General features: G+C 39.7%; 2 protein-coding genes across 7 annotated transcripts in view; both read left to right on the top strand.

The window, feature by feature from the left end:
* The first annotated feature begins 805 nt into the window (after positions 1-805).
* On the top strand, positions 806-3,406 carry mespb.L (mesoderm posterior homolog B L homeolog). The gene is made up of 2 exons (NM_001135226.1): positions 806-1,619; positions 3,050-3,406. Exons 1-2 carry the CDS (start codon positions 828-830, stop codon positions 3,131-3,133), a joined length of 876 nt encoding a protein of 291 aa, NP_001128698.1. The 5' UTR covers positions 806-827; the 3' UTR covers positions 3,134-3,406.
* A 5,570-nt stretch (positions 3,407-8,976) lies between these two features.
* Positions 8,977-22,275, top strand: part of arnt2.L (aryl hydrocarbon receptor nuclear translocator 2 L homeolog) — a 45,500-nt gene continuing 32,201 nt past the window's right edge. Inside the window, exons 1-4 of one of the 6 annotated variants that reach the window (XM_018250579.2) lie at positions 8,977-9,078; positions 9,946-10,006; positions 14,561-14,672; positions 18,360-18,407. In XM_018250579.2, coding sequence (XP_018106068.1) covers positions 9,976-10,006; positions 14,561-14,672; positions 18,360-18,407 — 191 coding nt within the window. In that variant the 5' untranslated portion in view covers positions 8,977-9,078; positions 9,946-9,975. 6 annotated transcript variants of the gene reach the window in all.

Below are 22,275 nucleotides of genomic sequence, written 5' to 3'. Positions count from 1 at the left end.
TAAAATGAGGTGAGCTGCCCTGGGTCTATATACCTATGACCCAATAAGGATGCTAGCAGGTCAGGACTGAGAATTTAAATAGGCCCTGCCAATTAAGGTTCACAGAGGCCCAATCAGCCCAGACAGAGGCCAAAACAGCCCCCACCAGCCCACTAAATACTGACTTTCTGCGGCACCTTATAGCAGCCACTCTGGCATTTGCCAGGACCCACAGATTGCCAGTCTGGGCCTGGATGTTAGGAGCTACAGTTCTGAATAGCCACACGTGTATAATGCCACAGTTCCACAAACATCTGTGTTTATATATTGTGTGTGTGTATTTTTTTTGTTGTTGTTGAAAACTTGTGTTATTTCTTCCACCAATATCATGCAAGAGAAAGGCAAAGTTTACTGAAGGGTTATCTTTTCTCCAAATATCGTTGGACCATCAGTAAAATCTACACCAGAAGGGTTGCTTCTCACAAGTTTGGACTGGGGACAGATTAAATGAAAACACAAAGGTGCATTTCCCATCACGTTCCTAAATTTTAGCTGAGAGGGAACATTTCTGACTTTTCTCAGAGAAGTTCCCCCGGCCTTTGGAAACATATTTCAAAATACTTGAGCAGACTGAAATTCTTTCCTGGAGGGGTGAAAATGCTCACTTCTGTTCCTTTCCTGAACCTTCTTCCCAGAGACCCCCTGCTTTGTTTTGCTCTACTCCATGAAGCTTTGAAGTGTTGATGATGCTGGTGAAGGTGACAATTCACACCTCCAGAATCTGGATAAAGTCTAAGGCTTGTCAGCAGTTCTCAGCAGTCCCAAAGCAAACTAGGAATAAACAAGACATGGATAGTATCTCAGTGGCTCACCACCAACAGGACTGTACCCTGAACCAGCACTGTGCCACTTTGTACCAATGTGGCTACCCAAGTTCAGAAGGATACAGTAGCCTTTCTCCAGCTTCTTCATCTGACTCCAGTGGACAATCACCCCCTTACATGCCATATAATGCTTCTCAAGAAATATTTGGGAATATTCCTGCAGCTTATGCCCAGACATCTTGCCAAAGAAGTGGCTTAAGACATGGTACAGCAAAAAGGGGAAAGAAGAACACAGGCAAGCTACCATATAGTCAGCGGCAAAGTGCAAGCGAGAGGGAGAAACTCAGGATGAGAAACCTCTCCAAAGCTCTCCAGAACCTCAGAAGATACCTGCCTCCTTCAGTAGCCCCTATAGATAAGACTCTAACCAAAATTGAAACTCTTCAGCTGACAATGAGCTACATTTCTCATTTGTCTGCACAGTTGGGGCTTACTGAGGAAATCCTGACACAAAGAAGGCTAGCCGAAATCCAGAGGACTAACATATGCCCCAGTGGCCTAAGCTGCTGCATGGACTCAACTCATAGACTTTGCACAAGACCTGAGGAAGATCATTTCAACCATGCCACTACCCCTTCCGTGCCTTTCTCTGAAGCAAGATGTTTTCAAGAACCTGAGTACCAGGGTAGAGATGCAGTGTGCCAGCAGTCCTGTGAGACACCCCAGCTATTAAAGCAGGACATGACCTCCCCACAGTACAATAGCACAGTAGCTACGCCTGTCAGTCAACAGTATGTGACAGGGCTCCAACACACGGTGAGTGCTCAGCTTTTTTATAAAAGAAAAATAATTTCCCTTTGAATTTTCTGTTTTTTACCTAACACTAAACCCTCCATTCAGGACCTTTTATTACACTTGCCATGAAGCAGCAACATCACTAAAATGCACTGGGGGGCAGCATTTTCTTCTGCTCTCCTCACATCCTACAGTATTTTAGTATAAGGGAGGGCTGCAAATGAAAATGAAAATGCCATGTACGTATAACACACAATTTCTAATATAGATATATATTGTATCCCTTAAGCATAGCCTATGATTAAGGGATACAATCCCGAAACGCGTTAGGCAGTTTAAATAATATCCAGATGTGCCGTCTGCCGGTGGCGTTCTTGATGTATTTACAGTGGGGACACTGTTGATTGAGCACCTGGTTAAAGGGAAGAGCGGCGAGCTGGAGCGGTCGTTTTTTTCGGTTTCCCACTAGCTATATATATGTGTGTATATATATATATATATATATATATATATATATATATATATATATATATATATATATATATATATATATATATACACACATATATATAGCTAGTGGGAAACCGAAAAAAACGGTATATCAAATTATATATCAATTTAATAAAGTAAAATATAAGGATATTATAAGTTACCAAGGAGTTCCATGACCATATAAAAGCATGAGGCCGGAGACTGATAGTTTTTACACAGGTCATGGAACTCCAAGTTGACTTCTATTGTCCTCATATTTTGCGACAGGGGGTACGTTATTTATTGTAATACACAAGTTTCAGTGAGTCATGTGACAGATTACATCATATCATTACATCATATATGGATATAATTTACAGGATATACATGGCTGTTGCCATGTAGCCATATACTATATTACAGATAGGGTCAATACAATAAAATATTAATAAATACAAAATACAGTTAAAAAGATTTAGTGCTAAGTGTTAAAAAGAGGAAGAGAGGCTACTGGCCCATAGAGCTTACAGTCTAAGGTAAATGTATGCACACTTGTAAAACCCACAGCTTTTAAATATTTGCATTGAAACGTATTATTTTCCGTACTGCCTCATGCCAATCGTTTTCTGGTTAATGAAGTTTTGCAAGTAATTTATGTGGGGGCTTCAGAACTTTCCTGGTTCAGCCTGCTGCGGTTAAACTACATATCTCTGTTTCTAATGGAGAGGCACAGACCTGCTATCCTGAGATATACATAGTAGGGCCCCAGCCTTATTGCATCACTAGAACACCCCTATTAATAAACCCTGCATATTATTAAATAGTACTTTTATCCTGAAGATGATTGATTGTTCAGTATGTATGAGGATAAACACTTCCATGCTGTTATTTTTTCATATGTTCTTGCTGCACGTTACTAAACATTTGCATATATCCCAATGCACTGATATTAATGTACTCTTTTTGGTTCTCTTTGGCAGATTCACTGTAACGACTACTATAACCTGGCAGATGTATGGAGAAGGGAACAGCTTCAGGCTCAGATGGACCAAACATTTCAATAACCCAGCAAACATACTGAACATACTCAGTATGTGCTCTATTGGCCCCCAGCCATACATTATTCACAGGACAGTCCTGGGCATACAGAGATGGAAAGGCACATTGGACAAAGTATTCATGTAATTATATTAGCAATTAACTATATATGAATTCTTATTTATTTTCAGAATATCTATTTTCCTGTCTCTTCAGTACTGCATATTGTATGTTTCCATTTGTAAATATTGTATTATACTTCTACTATATTTATTTATTAAAGATATGTATGTTTTTTTAAAGCCCAGTCTAATATATTTATTTCCATTGACCCTTTTTTTTGGTACCAAACTAAAGGTTTTATCATTTGCAACTACAGCTCCCAGCATACTTAGCCAACTTCTGTGCTAAACTGCATGATGGGTGGCGGGGTCCAGCAACATTCAGAGATGATTTGGTTCCTGGGTCAAGGGAAATAGTGACACAAGCAGTTTTACTCCAAGCAATGTCATTTTGTATAGACTATCCATATAGCAATACCAGAAATCATCTTACTGGACTAGACCAATAAAAGACATGTGCTGGGATTGCTGAGGTTGTTATGGGTTGTGCAAAGTTGCACCTATGCTAGCAAATGAGCCCTGCGTATACTCATTTATGATCCAAATGTAAATGTGAAGTTTGAACACAATAAGGTTGCTTGGGAGTAATTTGGATTAATATCAGTATTGTGTCATTAAGAGCTGCCTTTTTACCAGTATTAGTGTCAGGGACATGGACAAACAGTAACCATTAAGGTCTGGGGAGCAAGGTGCTAGTCATGTGATGTTGTTTGTGAGTATAGATACCCCAGTCCCATCATTTTGGAGCAAGACTATTATTATTAATTCAATATCTGCCTATCTGCATGTCAGACGGTACCAGATATTGCTGCAAACAATAGCAGAGCCCACAGAGGAGTTTCTATGCACACACGTAATATAAGAAAGTTTGCTACATCAATTACAGTATAAAGTTTATTCAAGTGAGCTGTGGCATTTGCTTGTAGTCACATCACATAATAATAATAATAATTATAATTCAGTAATGCTTAGGCCCACCCAATACATAGCTCACTTGTTGAATAGTTAAATATTTAGGAACGCCAAATGGGGTTTACATTTTAACTTGGTGTGGGTATGGTGGCTTTGCAACTTCATAATCATAAACTGATAAAAATTATGCATTTGTAAATAATAACTTTAAAAAAAAAACAGGGCATGGAATGTCCAATGTTTTGTAATGAGTGTTGGTCTTGGAGATATGTCCCTATAAAAAATGGGAGGGGGTTTGGTTTTAGCCTGCAAGACTAATGCTTTGGTAAGAAGACAATACAACCATGCCTGGAGGTGACAGCCAATGAAAAATATGACAGCAGGTAAATATTTGGGACCACTATACTGTATTTATTTTACTATTTCCTCTACCCTTTGAAGACATGAGCATAGTGCCAACTCTCCAATCAAAGGTCATTTAATAATTATATATATTGCATACTACTTGAGTACCCTCTTGCCTATACGTTATAAAGTCACATGGGAGTGGGATTTCTGGAAACCTTTGAACAAAATAAGAGTTTTTTTCTTTCTAACCCACAAAATGTCACTATACACCAAATCACATGAACAAACCATAAAATCTTTATTAGATGTATATGCCTACCAACCTACAAAAACTGTTGGTATTGTGGCAGCAAGCTAATCACCATATTTTATAGCTGGTGGTCCTTTTCTGCAACCCTACTGGCACTACCCAACTCTCACTGTTGGCAGGCAGGTCACTGGACTGTTGATTCCAAGTAACCTGGGCATCACCCAGTTACAAAAGATTCCATTTTCCATATTCACAGCCACAACTGCTGCATAACGTACTAAATAATGCTAATGCAGTTACTGATGTTAATAGATAGTTTGTGTCAAAAGTCAATTGAATTACCTTGGATCTGTTATGTAAATTCAATTTGAAATGTTATTCTACCCTTCCCAACCAATATATTACCCCTGTCTTCCCAAGCCTACTGTTTTACCGAGGGAAAGTTGATAGGCAGTCTCTAATACAGGGCAATAACTTGTGCCCACATATGCACTTTTATACAAATACAATTTAGGAGATAGCATTTAATATTCAGTGATTTTTGTTTACACACTGCCTCAGCCAACCTTCTCTTGTAATCTCCTTATTAAATCTGTAACAATCATCTAAAGCCAATAGTGCTGCAAATGGAAATGAGCTTTTCAGATAAGCAGCTATTGATCCCACCACAGATAATTCCATATGCTTTAGTCAAGTTTATTTAAATGCAACTGCTACCCAGTTTGGCCTGTACTTCCCCCTCCCCTTGCACCACATCCCATCCTCCTTACCCCTTCCTCACCTTGTTTAATTGTGAAGTAATAGATTTTAGGACCTGAGGTCCATCTGATTTTTAGAGAATCTATGCACCACCTACTATGAAAAGCAGAGGGATTTTAAGTACCAGGCGAGGGAAGATACACTAAAGCTGGCCATAGACTCAAAGATAAAGTTGTACGAATCTTCTTTTCATACGATTTTCAGACAGTGTGTGAATTGTCCCAACATTTTTTGTACCATGTCGATCAGTCGTTTCGATCAGACAGGTTAGCAGATTTCTGTCGGCTAATGATAATATCTCTGCATGTAATGCTTATCTGACTATATCAATGGGAGATTGTCGCTAATATTTGTCAGATTTGTCAGTAGCTGTCATACGATTGCTGTCTGTCAATTAATGACCCGTGCATTGTGTGACTTGTTCTCTTTATTTTAGTCTGAATGGTTAGTTGCAGGTCGGAAGATTGGACCGGACAATCGTTTGTCCAACATAATCTGCCAATTAGTGGCCAGCTTTAGGGACATTGGAAAATGGAGTGTCATGGTTTCCTTTCAATTGGTGAGATCCGGTATGTCTGTGTGAAAAAAAAAAATCATTTATATTTGGTAAATCAGATAGTGTTTATGTACAGGAATGGGACCTGTTATCCAGAATGCTCAGGGGTTTTCCGGATAAGTCTAATAGAAAATCATGTAAACATTAAATAGGCTGTCAATAGGCTGGTTTTGCTTCCAATAAGGGTTAATTATATTTTAGTTTGGATCAACTACAGGATACTCTTTTATTATTACAGAGAAAAATAAAAACATTTTTTAAAATTTGGATTATTTAATTATAATGTAGTCTATGGGAGGCAGCCTTTCTGTAATTCAGAGCTTTGTGGATAATGGGTTTCCAGATAATAGATCCCATATCTGTACTTTTTTCTACATAATCCCAACTGAATGAGTTCATGTCAAAAAGTGGGATGTATTTTACCTTTAACCAGAGATCAAAGGTGAATATGTACAGGGCTCCTTAGCACCTAGTGCTGCACTTATCACCCCACTCCAGTGCTCTATACAACCAATCCCTTGCTTAATATCAGCCAGATTTCTCTTGGGCAGGTTTGAACATTTAGTCCTTGTCCGAATAGTCTCCATAGGCCTCGGTTATGATCTAATGAGATCTAACAATCGGATCCAGTTTCCACCCAATAAAATTGATTCTACTTTGTATGAATATGATAGGAGCATAGATTATAAACTCAAATGGGGCAAGCACTAATGCAATGAAAAAGCAAACCCTGCTGCTTGGGGGATGGCATGACTCCCTCTATACAAGGGGCCTGAAAAAGGGGTCATGGATGAGCAGCAATTTCACTGTGACCTTTGACAAACTCAAAATCAGGGTATGAGCGTGCAGAGTTGGTTCATGTGTTTGTTTCACAGTAAGGCTAATCTAAGTGAGAAACAACCCTGCACTCTGCTTCCATGCCTATCAGTGTTGATCATTTTCATGTAGCGCAACTGGCTGCTGTCAAAGTATATTGAAGATATTTCTTGTTACGTGAAGAACCTAAAAAATAAGCTTTTATTTTTTGACTTTAGAACCCTCTTCCAGCAGTTTCTTTATTGGCCAGGAGGTGTCAGTCTTTCTTAGTCTTTATAAGGGGAAGGCACCATGTGCTCCATCTCATTGGAGGTGGGCAATCTGATCCAACATGTCATGTGAAATGGAGCATCTCACTTGCTTATTCCTTTTAGAACACTCCAGCTTCCATGTCCCAAGCTTGTTTAGAAACACCTTCCCTGGAGTTTACATCAGGAGACAGACACTTTCAATTTAACCCAGAAGAAGGAGTACCCTTAACCCCCCTACAGCTCCTGAGAAAATCTGACAACATCTCATGGAAACTTAGCACAAATATATTAAAAGTAAATCATTGCATGCAGGATTATGTGCCTTAAATAAGGGCAGATGTGCAGAATGAATTGTGTGCGGGTGTTCAAAGAGTTCTGCACCAAATTATACCTAACAATAAACAACTTCTAAAATATGAAGTTTAGTTTTCACTTTGATTTTTTTATTAAATTCTTTCCCAAATTATGAGATGAGATATTGAAAACAACACAGAATACAAAAGAAAACCAGATTGTGCAAAAGTATGTTTAACATATGTAACAGAGTGGCAATGGCTTAAAAATGTGCTTCCACTAGATATATATATCTTTGTATATTTCCATACACCCCATGGAAGCCAATGCTGATACTAAAAAAAGCCCCTGTGTATTCAGTGGGTGACAATGCTTGCATAAAGGTCAGTGCTTGTGTGTATAAGATCAAAGAGCAGGAATGGCTCCTACAGATGTTACAACCGTTCCAATGGGGGAATGTAATAAAAGCTGTTAAAGGGAACAATATGTTCAATGAAAATAATTTCTACTTTGCATTATTTTTCTTTTGTGCAGAGTTAATATAACTTTTGTGCCCAGAAAAGTGTTCAGCAGCCCATCCACAAGTGCATAAAAAACGACACTATTTATTGTTGGCACCAATGTGTAGTATTTATAAGAAAACTTGTAGGGGATCCGAGGGAGCGAATATGGACTAGGGGTAGGCAGAAGACACTTTCACAGGTATCTGATCAGATTATCGCCCACCTCAAGGTGACCATAATCGGAGAGTTCGGATCTGCTAGTGGAGATGTGGCCAAACAAGCATATTTCTCTATGTATAGCTCGCTTAAGTGTAGGGACTCAAATGAGTAGTTCCTCAGGGAAATCTCAGTGTGATCTTTGGAGACATTTTGGTACATGTAGGCACGTGTGGTGCTAGTAATATCCAGCGTGGAACTACTTCTTGTATTCAGGAAGTTCTTATACTGCCGTTCAATAGCTTTCATTTGATCATTAGTCACTGACATCCAGTCACATTTAAGTTTGAGAGTTGCAGTTCAGGCCCTTACATCCTTTCCTCTAACTAAAGAAACCCACATGCAGGATGTGCACTTGCCCCTTGCGCTGAAATTCACCAGCCCTCCCGCCTGCAAATGACCTTTTCTGTGGCTTAGTCAGGCCCCAAGGGGGTGTGGGCCCGAGGCAAACGCATCCCCTTATCCCTGGTACTTACACCACTGGTATTCCTGCTCTACTTCATCTCTGGTGTCTTTTCCTGCCATCCTGAGCTACCCCAATATTTGTGTGTTAGGTCCCTAGCACTGAGCAACTTAGTTAATCTTTCTTATATGTATATTGTTTAATAGAGCCCTGCATGTTTCCAGTGTGGCACAACATCATTTAGCATAGTCTCTCAGGGCACGACACTTTCATTGGCACAATAGCAGGTACATTGTGTCAGTGTTTATAAACATTCTCTTCTGTCCTTCACTCACTCTGTCAGAGTTGCCATAGCAGCGCCCCTTCCTTTGTCAGCCTCTCACTTGTTGCTATGGTAACACTGCAGTTTCTTCCCCCATTTTAACCCCCCCCTTAAAGAGATTAGCAGCTCTCGCGGTATCTCCCCCTGTGAGTTCTGGACACCGGCTGCACAAAGAGAGTGGACAGTGGGGAGGACACAGGCTCCAGTGAAAACAAAGTGGTAAGGTTAGTAAATTTGCCTTTGTTATGCTGTACAGTGACTACATCTACTTCCACTCCCTTAGCCATGCTGTTCCTACAGTACAGGTACCTGTCAAACCAGGGTGCCAATCTAAGGCCAAGCCATTCCTAAACTGCAGGTACCTGTCACCCCACATTAACATCTAATAAATCATTGCAATCCCTTTTCATACCCACCCATATTATGCAACCCCATTGCTGCAGCCTTGATCCATAAAATATTTCTCTGCCAACAATATAGAATCTCTATTTCTCAGTTTAAGGTTATGCTACAGAAAAAATGCTGCCAATGAAAGGGTTAATGATTCCCATCTAAACAGCTTCACCCTCTGCCAGACCAATTTTCTCATTTCTGATCATTGATTTATAGCCTTTGTCCCCCCCCCCCCCCACAGTTCCTGCTGTTGTTTCATTAATCATACTGTTAGGGTGATGGAACACGGGGTGCTTTGTCACCCGGGGGGAAATTGTGTTCCCCACAGGCACAAAGTTCCCAAAAATACCATTTTGTTGGTCACAAGTAAAACATTTGAATTGGGTAATCACAGAAAAATGCAAGTGATAATACTGTGGAGAAGTTATTGGTCAGTCTTATTGGTGAGCAAGGCAAGAGTGTTAAGCGGAGCTGACAGCACTGTACCAATGCCATTGCCCTCCCACCCCAGTTTATATCATCACATGCCCAATACACCTTCCCCAGCAGCCCCCTTCACTTTACTCTTTCACATCCGCTCATAAATCATAAGATTTAATTAGTTCCCAGGCGCCCATGGAGAACCACTTTACTGCTCTGTTGCTTTCCCTTTCCTTTTGATTATTAGTGTTTACATTTGTTAATTATTTCCAGGTCTAATCTCCATGCTGCTGATTTTAAATAATGGCAACTCCCACGGCAGTAAATCCCAGCGGTGAGTATGTCATTTCCTTCTCTTTGCCAAGGTGAAATGGTACAATCAGCAGGTTACCTGTCTGTGGGGCACTGGATTTTTCAGCCTGTGTTAGTGGCCTATTATGGATGATGTTAGAAACATTCATTTTTGTTTTTAGCCTTTCAGATAAACAACAAATCCTCTATTCCAGTTGTGCTATAGTTCAAGATAAATAAAATATTACCCTTCTTTTGATCAGAAGGGGCATTTTCATTTTCATCATTTTCATTGCACTTTATTTCATCATGTAGCACTCTACTTGCCCCAGAAATCCACTGGATTATGGGTGTTTATTAAAAGTCAGATACAATAAATGCCTTTAATACTTTACATGCAAGGGTGCAAGTTCCACTGTATAAGGCCAATGTCACCCTGAGGGACAGGGGCAATCCTGGCTCTTCCGCCTCCTAAGGCAGCTTGCTGCTGCACCCCCCTCTGTGCGCTCACCGTTAAGGGGGGATCCACAATGTCGGAGGAGGGGTCCAGGATACTAGTGCAGAGAGCGCAATTGCACTCGTCTGCATTAGAAGAGCCACATTTCTGTTTTTCAAATTCGACTCTTAAAGTTACCAGGAGGGTATTTTTGCTGCCCCTGGTAACTAGTGAGGTGCTACAGCCTGAGGTCATTTTTTCAACTCGCTTCATTGGCGCAGCATCCCTGCTGGTGGAGAAAAGACAGACACTGCTCTGGACATGGTGTGTAGTGACAGCCCTTGATTTTAATGCCAAACACACACAGGGTGGATTTTGGTCAGAAAATGGCATGCACAATTTTTCTGGCCAAAATCCACCTTATGTGCACAGTGACTGGTACTTGCAGGGTTGGACTTGGCTGTCCAGTGGGTCACTAGTACTGTGAGGGAAGGGCATTCCCTGCACCTGATATCCAACCTAGAGCCTCTCACCCAAACCCATGTGCATGTGCGGCACTTACCTGCTCAATTTGCCGTTACAGCATCCAGGTGGGGGACACAACACAAGAGGCTACATTCCAGACAAAGAATCAGGCTGGGCCACAAGGCCCTTGAAGTCCAGAGCCCAGGTTTTTCCTGGTGTCCCAGAGGCCCAATCCAAAACTGGGTACTTGCCATTAAATTTAATGACTGCTTGCACTTCAGGCAGCTTCTGTAAACGACGCACTGTGTATGCTTTTCCACCGGCAATTTCATTTATTACTGGTGGGAAAGCATTTTCTGGAGATAAGTCACCCTCAGTAGTGCAAATTTAATGGCAATGACAAATCTCACTGTCTGCCATAAGCCTTTTTGCACCCATCAGCATGCATTACACATATAGTGCTTGCCCTCAGTGCAGAGCATTATTAGGGATAGGCAAAATATTTTGCTGTGTTTTGCCATGAAAAACACCCATAGACTAATGTATCATTTAAAAAAAAAAGTTGTGCAGTTTGAAAAATGTCTATGACTAACTGCCCATTGACTTGAATGTATTTGGCAATTTTTTTGCTTTTTATGACTCGCTTAGTGTTTTTATTGCAGTTTTGGGCGACTTCAAATGCTACACCATGTGCTTTTAGGAGCTCTGTAATCAAACTCTATGAAAGCGCTATGTTTTCAGTTAAAGGGCTTGTTCACCGTCCAAACACTTTTTTCAGTTCAATTGTTCCCCAGAAAAAAAGACTTTTTTCAATACTTTCCATTATTTATTTTTTTACTGTTTTTCCAAAATCTAAGTTTAAAGTTGAATGTTCCTGTCTCTGGTCTTTGAGTCTGACAGCTCAGTGATTCAGGTGCAGACGCTAAACTGTGACAATTTGATACATTTAGTTGATACATTTCTTAGCAACATCTCTGGGGTATTAATAACTATTGTATCAATTGTAACAGCTGCCTGTAATGAAACCCAGAGATTCTGCTCAGCAGAGACAAAGATAAGAAATGTATCCATTAAATGTATCAATTTACAGTCTTGGGGGTCGACGACCCCCCCAGAGCTGCTTTAGTAGATGAAAAATGACACTTTACACTTCAATATTAGAAAAACAGTGACACATAGAAAATAGAAAGTAAGTGGAAAAAGTCGTTATTTCTGGTGATCTATCTGAAAACAAATAGATTGAAGGTGAAGGTGAACCACCCCTTTAACCTAAAGGGAAAGGTTAAAGATGATACAAATGATTGCACCCTCTCCACCCTCAATACCCTGCTCTTTTCACTCTTTTAAACATCATTTAACTTGTGGGGCTCCCTAGGGATATTTGTGTCTGGATTATGTGGGGGATATTGTGAACATATTATCTAAAAATGATGGTTAATGTACAATAAATTGCTTGGTTAAATGGTAACCAGATCCCATCCACCTTTCCCTCTTGGTGCAGGGTAGGTGGGAAGCAAATCAAGTTCTAAGGATCTCTGCTGACACAGGTCATTGTTGGGTGCAAGATTAACACGGAATATTGCTTTCAGTTGAGACCTCTTGTTTTTTTAACTTTTATAACCTACAAATTTCAGGCTGGAATTGATGGTAAATCAGAAATGCTGGAGAGCTGCAGATTTCCCATATCTGCTGTAGGTGGCGCAGTTGTCAACGTGTTACTAACAACAAGGCAGCTCTTGTTATGGCAGAACAGATGTAGGATAGATTTTCATTTGTTTTCCAGTTCTCAGCTGAAGGAAACATTGGCTTATTTGCACTCTCTTGGTACCATGTTGTAATAAATGCACCGATTCTACAGACAATGCCTGTGCATCTACAGTATGTGCATCCATCTATGAATATACATACAAGGTCTATTTATTAGTTGCACATATAGGGGCACACTGTTGTGCCACCTCAACTGCCTGCAGCTGAAGGGCATATAAACCTGAAGTGCATGTATCTCACACATACGGCCTAGTGCAATGCCATGTCCCTGATTGCAGAAGGCAAAAAGGAAATTAGAATTCTGGGATATTGTGGGTAAAAACTTGGTGAAACTGTGCACAGTGTGCTTGCACTCTATTGATTAAGTGTATGCACTAAAAAATGCAGATCAGACACAGGTATGGGCCTTATTATCTAATAGATCAGAATCAAATCAGAAGTACAGAAATACAAAAAGCTGCAGTGTTTAACATACAGTACATTTTCCAGATTTTAACTGTAAGTACAAAAACCAGTTGAAAATTCGGCAATAACATTTTGCAATGGTTAGTTAACAACAAAATGTACATTATGCTGTTGAAACCCTTCAATTGGATGCAGTTTGTAACAATTATTGGCTTCAAAGTTCAAAGAGGGGCTCTATATTAACACTTGGTCAGTGAAAGACATAATTAGAGTGCTAATGGAAAAATTGTTGAGAGCCACAAGCATTTTGTTTTTTGTCTTCCCCTGCAGCAATAATCACAAAGGGGGTTTTGTGCAGAGTTAATCTTGATGTCTCATTTCTTTGATGAGCCTTAATAACTAGGTGACTATAGAGTTCATTGGTGCCCCCTCCACTGGTACAATGAGCTTTTGGAGCTGGGTGTACAGATTTGTTATTTAATTACCCAAATTTATAAAATAGTGATTCCTCTATTAATTGAATCTGTTGTCCATAGATGTCTGTACAATCTGTCCAAATTAGGACTGGCCTTAAACGGCTCATTTAGAAAGAAGGATCCTTGGCTGTGATTGTTCCCCATACAAGAGACTGAATCACACACCCTCCTCAATAGAGGCATATAGGGATGTTGTCTTGTTCTGAGCTGAATACAAATGCTCGCCCCCTCCTCCATCTCAGCCATTCTGGCAGGTCTCTTGCATACTGATTATGCTTCTGTCTCAATAGATGCTTTTCTCTTAGAGAGGAACTCTAGCATCCGACTTGGATTCGTTTACAATTGGTAAAAAGGTAAAAATGAAGATTTTTCATGGTGCTGGGGGCCCACGGGCAGGATGTTGTTTAAATGTAGCTTTTATGCTAGTGTGTGTTTGGGGGGCTGGGGGATTTTTGGGATCATAGTCTTTGTGTTGGGGTGACTAAATAGATGAGAATGAGATCAGTCACAGCGAGAACTGCTTGGCATCATCAGATGGTCGGCGTATTTTATTTTAACAATTCTACATTAATTGCTATCAGATGCCAATTGCAACAACAAAAGACACATATCTTGAAAGACATCTTCCTCTTCTCGGCACGCTTTTGGGCTTTCATCTTGAGGCAATTAGGAGCAGATTCGCCAGTCAGCATGCCATGTACATATCAAGAGAGTTTGCTTGTGACAGATATTTCTTTGAGAGCCAGATGTGGGAAGTAAAGAAATGATCATACCTTGTTGGTCCTCATCAGTTCTTGCTACAGATAGATGGAATTTTCATTGTTCCAGCCCTTTGAAAGGGGCCATATTAAGGGTGCAGATGGGTTGTTTCAGGGTACTTGGCTTTCTTTAATTATTATTTGTTAGCAGTCCAGTGCCCAGTAGTATAAGAGGTGCAAGAGTTGGCAAATGCCAAGAAACAGTTTACTGATCAGATAACTAGTTGTCATATTATCTCTGAGGCATCCTATTCCACTGTAAAATGTCACTTTTTTTTTCTTGCCCACAGAAATGACAACAGATATCCCAGGATCAGTGAATTTACCCGGGGCTCCAATGGCCGCAGGACAGGTGAGAATGGCAGGACCTATGCCGGCACGTGGAGGAAAACGACGGTCAGGGTAAGTAGAATGTTCCTAATAGACATAAGCTTAACAATACACGAAAAGGTGGATCTATGAACAATATGGAATATAGATTTATTTTCTATACAGCATTACTGAGTATTAACATCTCTTCTTGCCTTTTTATTCTCTGATGCACTTAAAGTAACATCAAATTTAAAAAAAAAAAAAAACATTGTTAGTATAGAAGGAAAAAAAACCTTTTAAATCACTAAGTCTTTATTAAGAAATAACTTACCAAAACTTTGCTTGCGCTCCTCTTCAGAAAAGGCAATACGGCGCTGATCCATCACGTGGCGCTCGATTTCTCCTCCCTGGCTATCTCCTATAAGGAAGGCAGGGAGGAGAAATTGAGCGCCGCACGATGGATGCCGGATCGCCTTTTCTGAAGAGGAGCGCAAGCCGAGTTTCGGTAAGTTATTTCTTAATAAAGACTTAGCAATTTAAAAGGTTTATTTGTCTTTGTTGTTTTTTTTTGGTTTTATACTAACGATTTTTTTTAAATTGATGTTACTGGTCCTTTAAGGTTACCTACTAAGTGCAAAGCAGCAAACCTGGATGTAGCACAGGAGGCACAATACAGAGGGGCATAGTTTTTATGCTGTGTAAAAAACACCACACATCACCAGTCTTGTCCGTGTATACAACAGCATAAAAAATGGCGTGAATTTTTTTTTTCTTAGAGTGACTGCTGACGGAAGCAATGTAAAATAACGGTGACAAATATTACATTCACATGGCATAACATTACACACACCTTAAAAAATTCACCATTTATTTTACACAGCTTTTTACAACGTTTTTTCTGGAAATTTAGTTTTACACAGCATAATAAATATGCCTGAGAATGTATGCATTCAGGACATCTAAATGAGTTGTAGTTGTAGTAACTGATTAACGTAGTGTGGACAAGCAGGAGCACAAACACAGGTTTGGGAGGCCCTGATCTGATTAGATGGTACAGAAAGTTTTATATGACTTGCACTGTTTAAATGGAAAATAATTATATCAATATTTTTTTAATTTAGGCCAGCATGCTCTGTTTGGCAGTACATTTGTTTTTTATGTGACCAAAACTTGCCTTCATGTCAGGAATTCAAAAATAAGCACCTGCTTTGAGGCCACTTGAAGCAACATCCAATGTTTTGGTGAGCAACATGTTGCTCCTGAGCCACTGATTTGAGATCACTGATCTATGGGATCTTACAGTAGCCCTTCTGGCATTTGCCATAGACTGAAATGAGTGAAATCAGAGCTAGACAGTCAGCCATAGTGAACATTTGATGCACTCATTCATTCATTCATTTGAATGTTATTTTTAAAGATCAGTCTATCAATGGGTGCAAATGAGAGTTTTCCTTTTCATAAATACACTTTTCAAAATCCCATAGAAATAAATAGAAAGCAGTGTAATTTCATTCATGTGGACTGTGGCAAAATAAATCGGTGTGCCATAATCCTTAAAGAACTAAAAGTTGTGTGCTGGGATGAGTGAGAAGCCAGATTAAGGCAGTGCCTGCTTCAGTATGGCGCTCAAGAAAATGAACTAATGTTCACACTGGGGATTTCTTCTATGTGATATTTTGGGAGTTTAGGGTGGTGCGCCTTGCCCCTTCTTTGAAAAATGAGCCCTTTTGTCTTTTTAATTAAGAACAATTTGGAGGCAAAATAACCATTATGCCCCTTTTGCCACTAGAGGACGCCAATGCACCATGGATGAATATTTTCCTGCTCAGCATTGATTCTGTTGTTCTATTCATTTGTCTGTGGATATTATTTCACTACCATAAGCTGGTCAAAGACGCAAAGATAAAGTCGCATGAAAGGGTTTTCATCTTGGCCTAAAGAGAGAGAATGGCAGTACAAGTGACAATGCAATCTTTAAATAGCAAATGTTATAAATTCCAGATCTCATGGACATTAAAGTCCTGTTGTTTTCATAAAAGATTGACAACATCAGTATTTTCAAGTAAAATATTTTCTAGGTGGGGTGGGTGTCAGGGCAATGGGGGAAGACAGTAATGTCCGACTCGGGACTCTGCCAACTTTCAGAATTCGGACTTATCTACAGAGGAAGCAGACCCTGCAATTGCAGAGGGACCCAGGAGTGCAGTGGAGCCAGTAAAGATGTAATTAATAAGCAGTTTCAATATATCTTGGTTGAATAAAAGTGGCCATAGATGTAACAATTACGATATTTCCTGCAACCATTGTTGGCTTTCAGTCAGAGCTGAATGGTTAGATATACAGCTAGAAACAATAGATTTTTACCTGTATCTGATGATTCAGCAGTAAAGGAGCCTGATCAAAATTTTCCAGATGGCTCAATCGAAGAGCTGACGATATCTAAGTCTCCCACCATACATGCACCAAATATGGTTTTGTACAATTATAACACACATTATCGGTGTGTTGATGGCCACCTTAAGCCAACTTACCAATGCTTTGGGCCCTAAATTTAATTTGCTGTGGAGCACAGTAACATCTATTTATTAAACCTAAATTTCTTTCTGGTGGAGGTTTTTAGGTGGAAAACTCAAATTTGCTGCTAAAAATCTGAATTTGGAAATACAAGTTGTTTCTTGATATAGTGATCTGCTCTGAATAATCCCAAAAAGTCAGGGTATTCTTCCGATAATACAAAAAAGTCGAGTTTTCGGGATGTCAACTGTACGATATGAATTGAAGCTCGATTCTGTTACAATGTTTTGCCGCTCTGATTTTTTTAAGAAATATTATTGATAAATGAGTTCAATTTGTGGAAGGGAGTTTGGTTGGCTTTGTTTTCATAAAAAAATTTGACTAATTCAAGTTTCAGTAAAAAAGTCCCCTAGTTACTCCACTGAATTAGCCGTCAGTGAGTGCATGGCAATGGCTGCTGGAAGTTATATTTCAATACTTCTGAGTTGCTGCATATTGACATTTATCGATGAATTAAACATTTCAAAGGACATATCCATGCAGTGGAGATCACTCTGAGGTTAGAGGCCCAAGGCAAATGCCCTCTCCGCCCTGCTTCTATGTCTTAGTGTGAGATAATAAAGGAGAGAAGCAGGTCCCCGCTGGAGTGATCTGCAGAGGAACAATGGAATTGCTTTTCTGGTGGCGATGAGTAGGATGTGAGCTGTCAAACACTTTCTACCTTGGAACGATACCCAAGGGACGGGAGAGGTCTCCTCCCTTCCGTGTGAGTGCAGAATCAGCTGGTTATCAGCAATAATAGAGGCGTGCGTGTTTGTTTTAAGTGGGACCATGCCTCACATCTCCTCTTTATTTCCTGTTTCCTGGATCAGAAGGGTGAGAAAACGTAGGGCTCTGGCACATGAATTGGCCTTGTGTGTTAGTTCAAGTCCAACGAGTCTCCGGCTGCAAGAAATATTTTCCCACTTTAGACTGTAGATCAGAGCCCCTTATACCAACATTGAAAGTGTTTTAGCAACTAAGAAAAGATAAAACTGAGAATACCAAAAGATAAAAATATATTGACATTTCAGTTTTGGAAGCCCGTTGATGACAATGCATCATCCACATGTCCTGGGGTCCAGCACATGTTTAGGGAGAATAAGTAAAACGTTAGTGAGGGTGGTCTGAGTGGACCCTTATTATGTTTCACTAAAAAAGTCATGGTAATAATGGTTTTTCCTGATCAAGATTTACCACTCACTAAGCTCTTGTTTCTCGCAGAATGGATTTTGATGATGAAGATGGTGAGGGGCCAAGTAAATTTTCAAGGTTAGTGCTAGTGATTGTATACAGTACACCTTGACTTCCCTTTCTTTTGCCTGCATAGATTCAGCAGATCGTAACAGTCTTTTTTCCAACTCTGTAGGTATGGTGACATGTTCCAGACTACCAAGTGTAAGGTAGGAACTGGTGCACACATCTCAGCCAAACAGTAGCCTTCTGGGCCTGGCTAAGAGTGCTGGCTTCCTGATGCCAGCTTGGATTGTACCAGTGGATGTTGGGGGCAGACCATCTGAACAGGTAGGACAAAAGATTTTCTTCTTGACTGGACAAAAAAGGTCATCCCACAAAACACAGCATGACCTGAAAGGGCAGTATACCCCTTATTCAGCACGGCTGGAATAAATAGGGCTTAAGCAGTGTATATTTTTGCCTATTGTTTTAATCACAAAAAGTCTATACATTTTGCAATATCTTTGGGCAAACTAAGAAAGTTACTTCCTATTTCTTGTGAGGTAGATAATCAGATTACTTGTACACAGATCTATCCCCTGCATGATGTACTTCTACTTATCTGTAAGTTGGGTTGCCAACTTTATTGTCGAAATTTACCAGCAAGCGATGAAGCAAGGTGAGGAAGGTGAGCAGTGACATCACAGGGGCAGGGCAATAATGTCAGGTGGGCAGAGAGCTGCATGTTAAGAAGACTGGACGCAGTGGAAGTACTGGGGAATTACAAACTTACCAACTATGTAATTGGCAGTAAAACTGTAATAATGGCCTGGCCTTAGGTGGAGATTTACTGGCTGATAAAATACCATCCGGCTGGCACGCCTAACTGTAAGTTAAAACAACAAATGGATCAAGGGAGGGGTTTATTTATACAGAGCTCAGTATCTTTGGTTAAACTAAGTAACACTAAATTCAGGGAAAATCAGAAGTATAAAATCAAAATAATGCACCTTTACTGCGTCATAATAAAAAATATGTTTCTTTTTTCATTAAAATAATAGGCAGAATGTATGTTCCTTTCTATTTAATTAGCTCACGCTGAAAGAATTTGTATATAGGTGTATACTGCCCCTTTAAGCATCCCTGTGTTACAAGAATAAAGGTATGATTTGGAATTGTGAGATAGGAGGTATAGGCTGAATATGATGCTATTTATATCAGGTAATCAGCATGTGGAGGCATCAGAGTAAGTTTCCATATTTTGGTTCATTAATAACACAATGGGGAAGTACAGGACACATTTGTACATAACCTATACCATCTGTCTATAGAATGCTTTATGGCTTATAGATATTTTTCTACATTAGGCATTTCTGCAACAGATCAACCCCTAGGACTCCACGAGTGATTTTGTTGCGATCCAATGCGCTGCGACAAAACGCATGCGACAAAAATAAGGTAAGAGATAGAATTGTCGCATGGTGTAGCAGCGTTGATCCGACACGACTGTCGGATGCAAACGCAGGGCGCAGCGTCTGCATTCGACAGTCGTGTCACGTCGGATCAACGCTGCTACACCATGCGACAATTCTATCTGTTGCCTTATTTTTGTCGCATGCGATTTGTCGTATCGCGTCGGATCGTGACAAAATTGCTTGTGGAGTCCTACCTTAACATTGGGCATTCCTATCCTGCAGGATGTATTTTTTTAAGTGTCTCTGGTTAAAGTGGTGATGTGGTCAGTGTATTTTGCACCACACTGACACACAGTTGTTACACAACCAACTGTTGTGTTTTCTGCTTTTGCAAATACAAGTCAATTCAGGGTTTCCAATAATACATAAGTATCTATTCAAGACCACTGAGTGTGAGTATCACTTGCAATAAGATTACCATATAACTAAAAAAATCAGGGACACTGTTAATAGAATTTGCTGTGTTGCACTGATTGCACAGTGATTGCACTTAAATTGAGTGCAATCAGTGCAGCGCTACTGGAATTTTAGAAGTGTCCCTGATTTTGCACATAATCCGGTTACCTTAGTATAGATTATCATTAGCATTATGTTATGTACAAATCTCCCATAATAATACCCAAGGGTAACAACATATATGACCATTTGCTTTGGGTAGCAAAGATTCAATTCAATTCAATTTAATTAAAAAATTAGGGACCCTTTAATAACTAAAGGTGGCTGAGCTGCACTGATTGCAAACTGATTGCATTTAAATAAAATGTAACCAATGCAGCCCCTTGCCAATGAGTTTTCTAGTAGTGTCGTTCAAATTCATAAGGTTCCATTTGAGAGAGGCGTTTATTATGCGACAAATGTCCTTGGAGGCCTCATGTGGTATTTCTGTTGCATTCACCAGCAGATGTCTCTGGTGTTCTCTGGTGTTCCAAACAATGGATACCTTTTCCACCCAGCATGGCACTGACTGGTTCTGCACTGGACCAAACAGGGTCTGACAAGAATTGTAACCTTGTGACTTGGCATGTAGGAGTTAGATTCTCATCTGATCATCATTCACTGATCTGTAGATCTTTTAACCAGTTAACTGTTCATTTAGTGTGGCCCTGCATTCCACTGTCAGAGCTCTAACAGATTGATGTTCACAGGTCTTCTCAGGTCTTCTCAGAATGAACATCTCTGAAAAGGAATGCTCTGCAGAAAATTGGAAGGATTAAGGCTTAATAAGATGTCAGGCTCCATTTAATAATGGTCTGGTACTGCTGAATGCTGTACCCAAATGCTAATTTGTTAATTTCCCTAAAATGCACTACACCATCAGCACCTGATTAGCTCTGCAGCATGCACTCATATTAGGACCTAGCACCCTGTCATATGTAAGGATATATAGTGTCGCTGGAGAATGGACTTCTGCCATTCCAGATTCAGTATAATCACTTCCATTTTTATTTAATGAGGTTGGCTGGAATGTGCTCTGATTAATCTACATAGAACACATTTAAATAAATGTCAGTAGAAGGTGATGGGGTTATAACCAGTTATGCACACATGGTGTCCATTCCCTATTTATAAATATGCTGTTTACTTTAGAGAAGATTTCTCCATACATTGCAAATAAATACACCCCCTTGGTTACCAAATCACTTGATAATTCAAGGACACTTTTGAAAAAATCTAATTTCTGGGCTGCATTGATTTCAAAATAATTGTGTTTAAATGAAATGTGATCAGTGCAGTCCTTCTGGCCTGATTTTTTTGAGTGACCCTGCTTTTTCACATGATCTGGTAACTACAGTATATCTTTCATAGGTGGTTCAATTAAAGTTAGAGGGGAATCATCCTTGTAGTATGGCACTACTATATATATAAATGGAGTGAAGAGGTAGGGATGATATAAGTGTTAACCAAACCAAGTTATTTGAATTGGTTCTGCCTTTAATGACTTCTTTATTTAATTTAATGACTTCTGGAATTCAGCAGACGAGAAGCAGCTTCCAGCCATGTGTTTGTACAACACATTATGGGCCAGATTCAATTCAGTGCGAAAAAGTTATCTCATGGTTTATCAGGTGAAAACCCATGGACGAGATTCAATTCAAGAAGAAAAAACTTTTCTCCAAATTCAGTTCCAATGTTTTCCCCATAGACGTCAATAGAGTTTTCGAGTGAAACAGTAAGATAAGTTTCTATGAAATGAATTGCATCTCACATTGAATCTTGTCCTTGAGTTTTCATGTGATAAACATTTTTCTCATTGAATTGAATCTGGCCCTATGTTTGCTGTTAATAAATGCAAATAAGCCAGCAGGAATCTTCTATAACCACAATAGTTGTGTCCAGTCTTAAAGTCTACTGAACCCTCAAACTGAAACCTACAAAAATATTATTACTGTTAGCTTGTATAAAAGCAGTTCTGGTCACTACTTTTCTTATTCCGTTAATTCCTTACTGCTTGAATTAGTCCCAGTGATGTGAATGGGTTACGTCAGACC

The sequence above is a fragment of the Xenopus laevis genome, chromosome 3L, assembly GCF_017654675.1.
Source record: "Xenopus laevis strain J_2021 chromosome 3L, Xenopus_laevis_v10.1, whole genome shotgun sequence".
Lineage (NCBI taxonomy): Eukaryota > Metazoa > Chordata > Amphibia > Anura > Pipidae > Xenopus > Xenopus laevis.
This window is presented reverse-complemented; position numbering and strand designations above follow the sequence as displayed.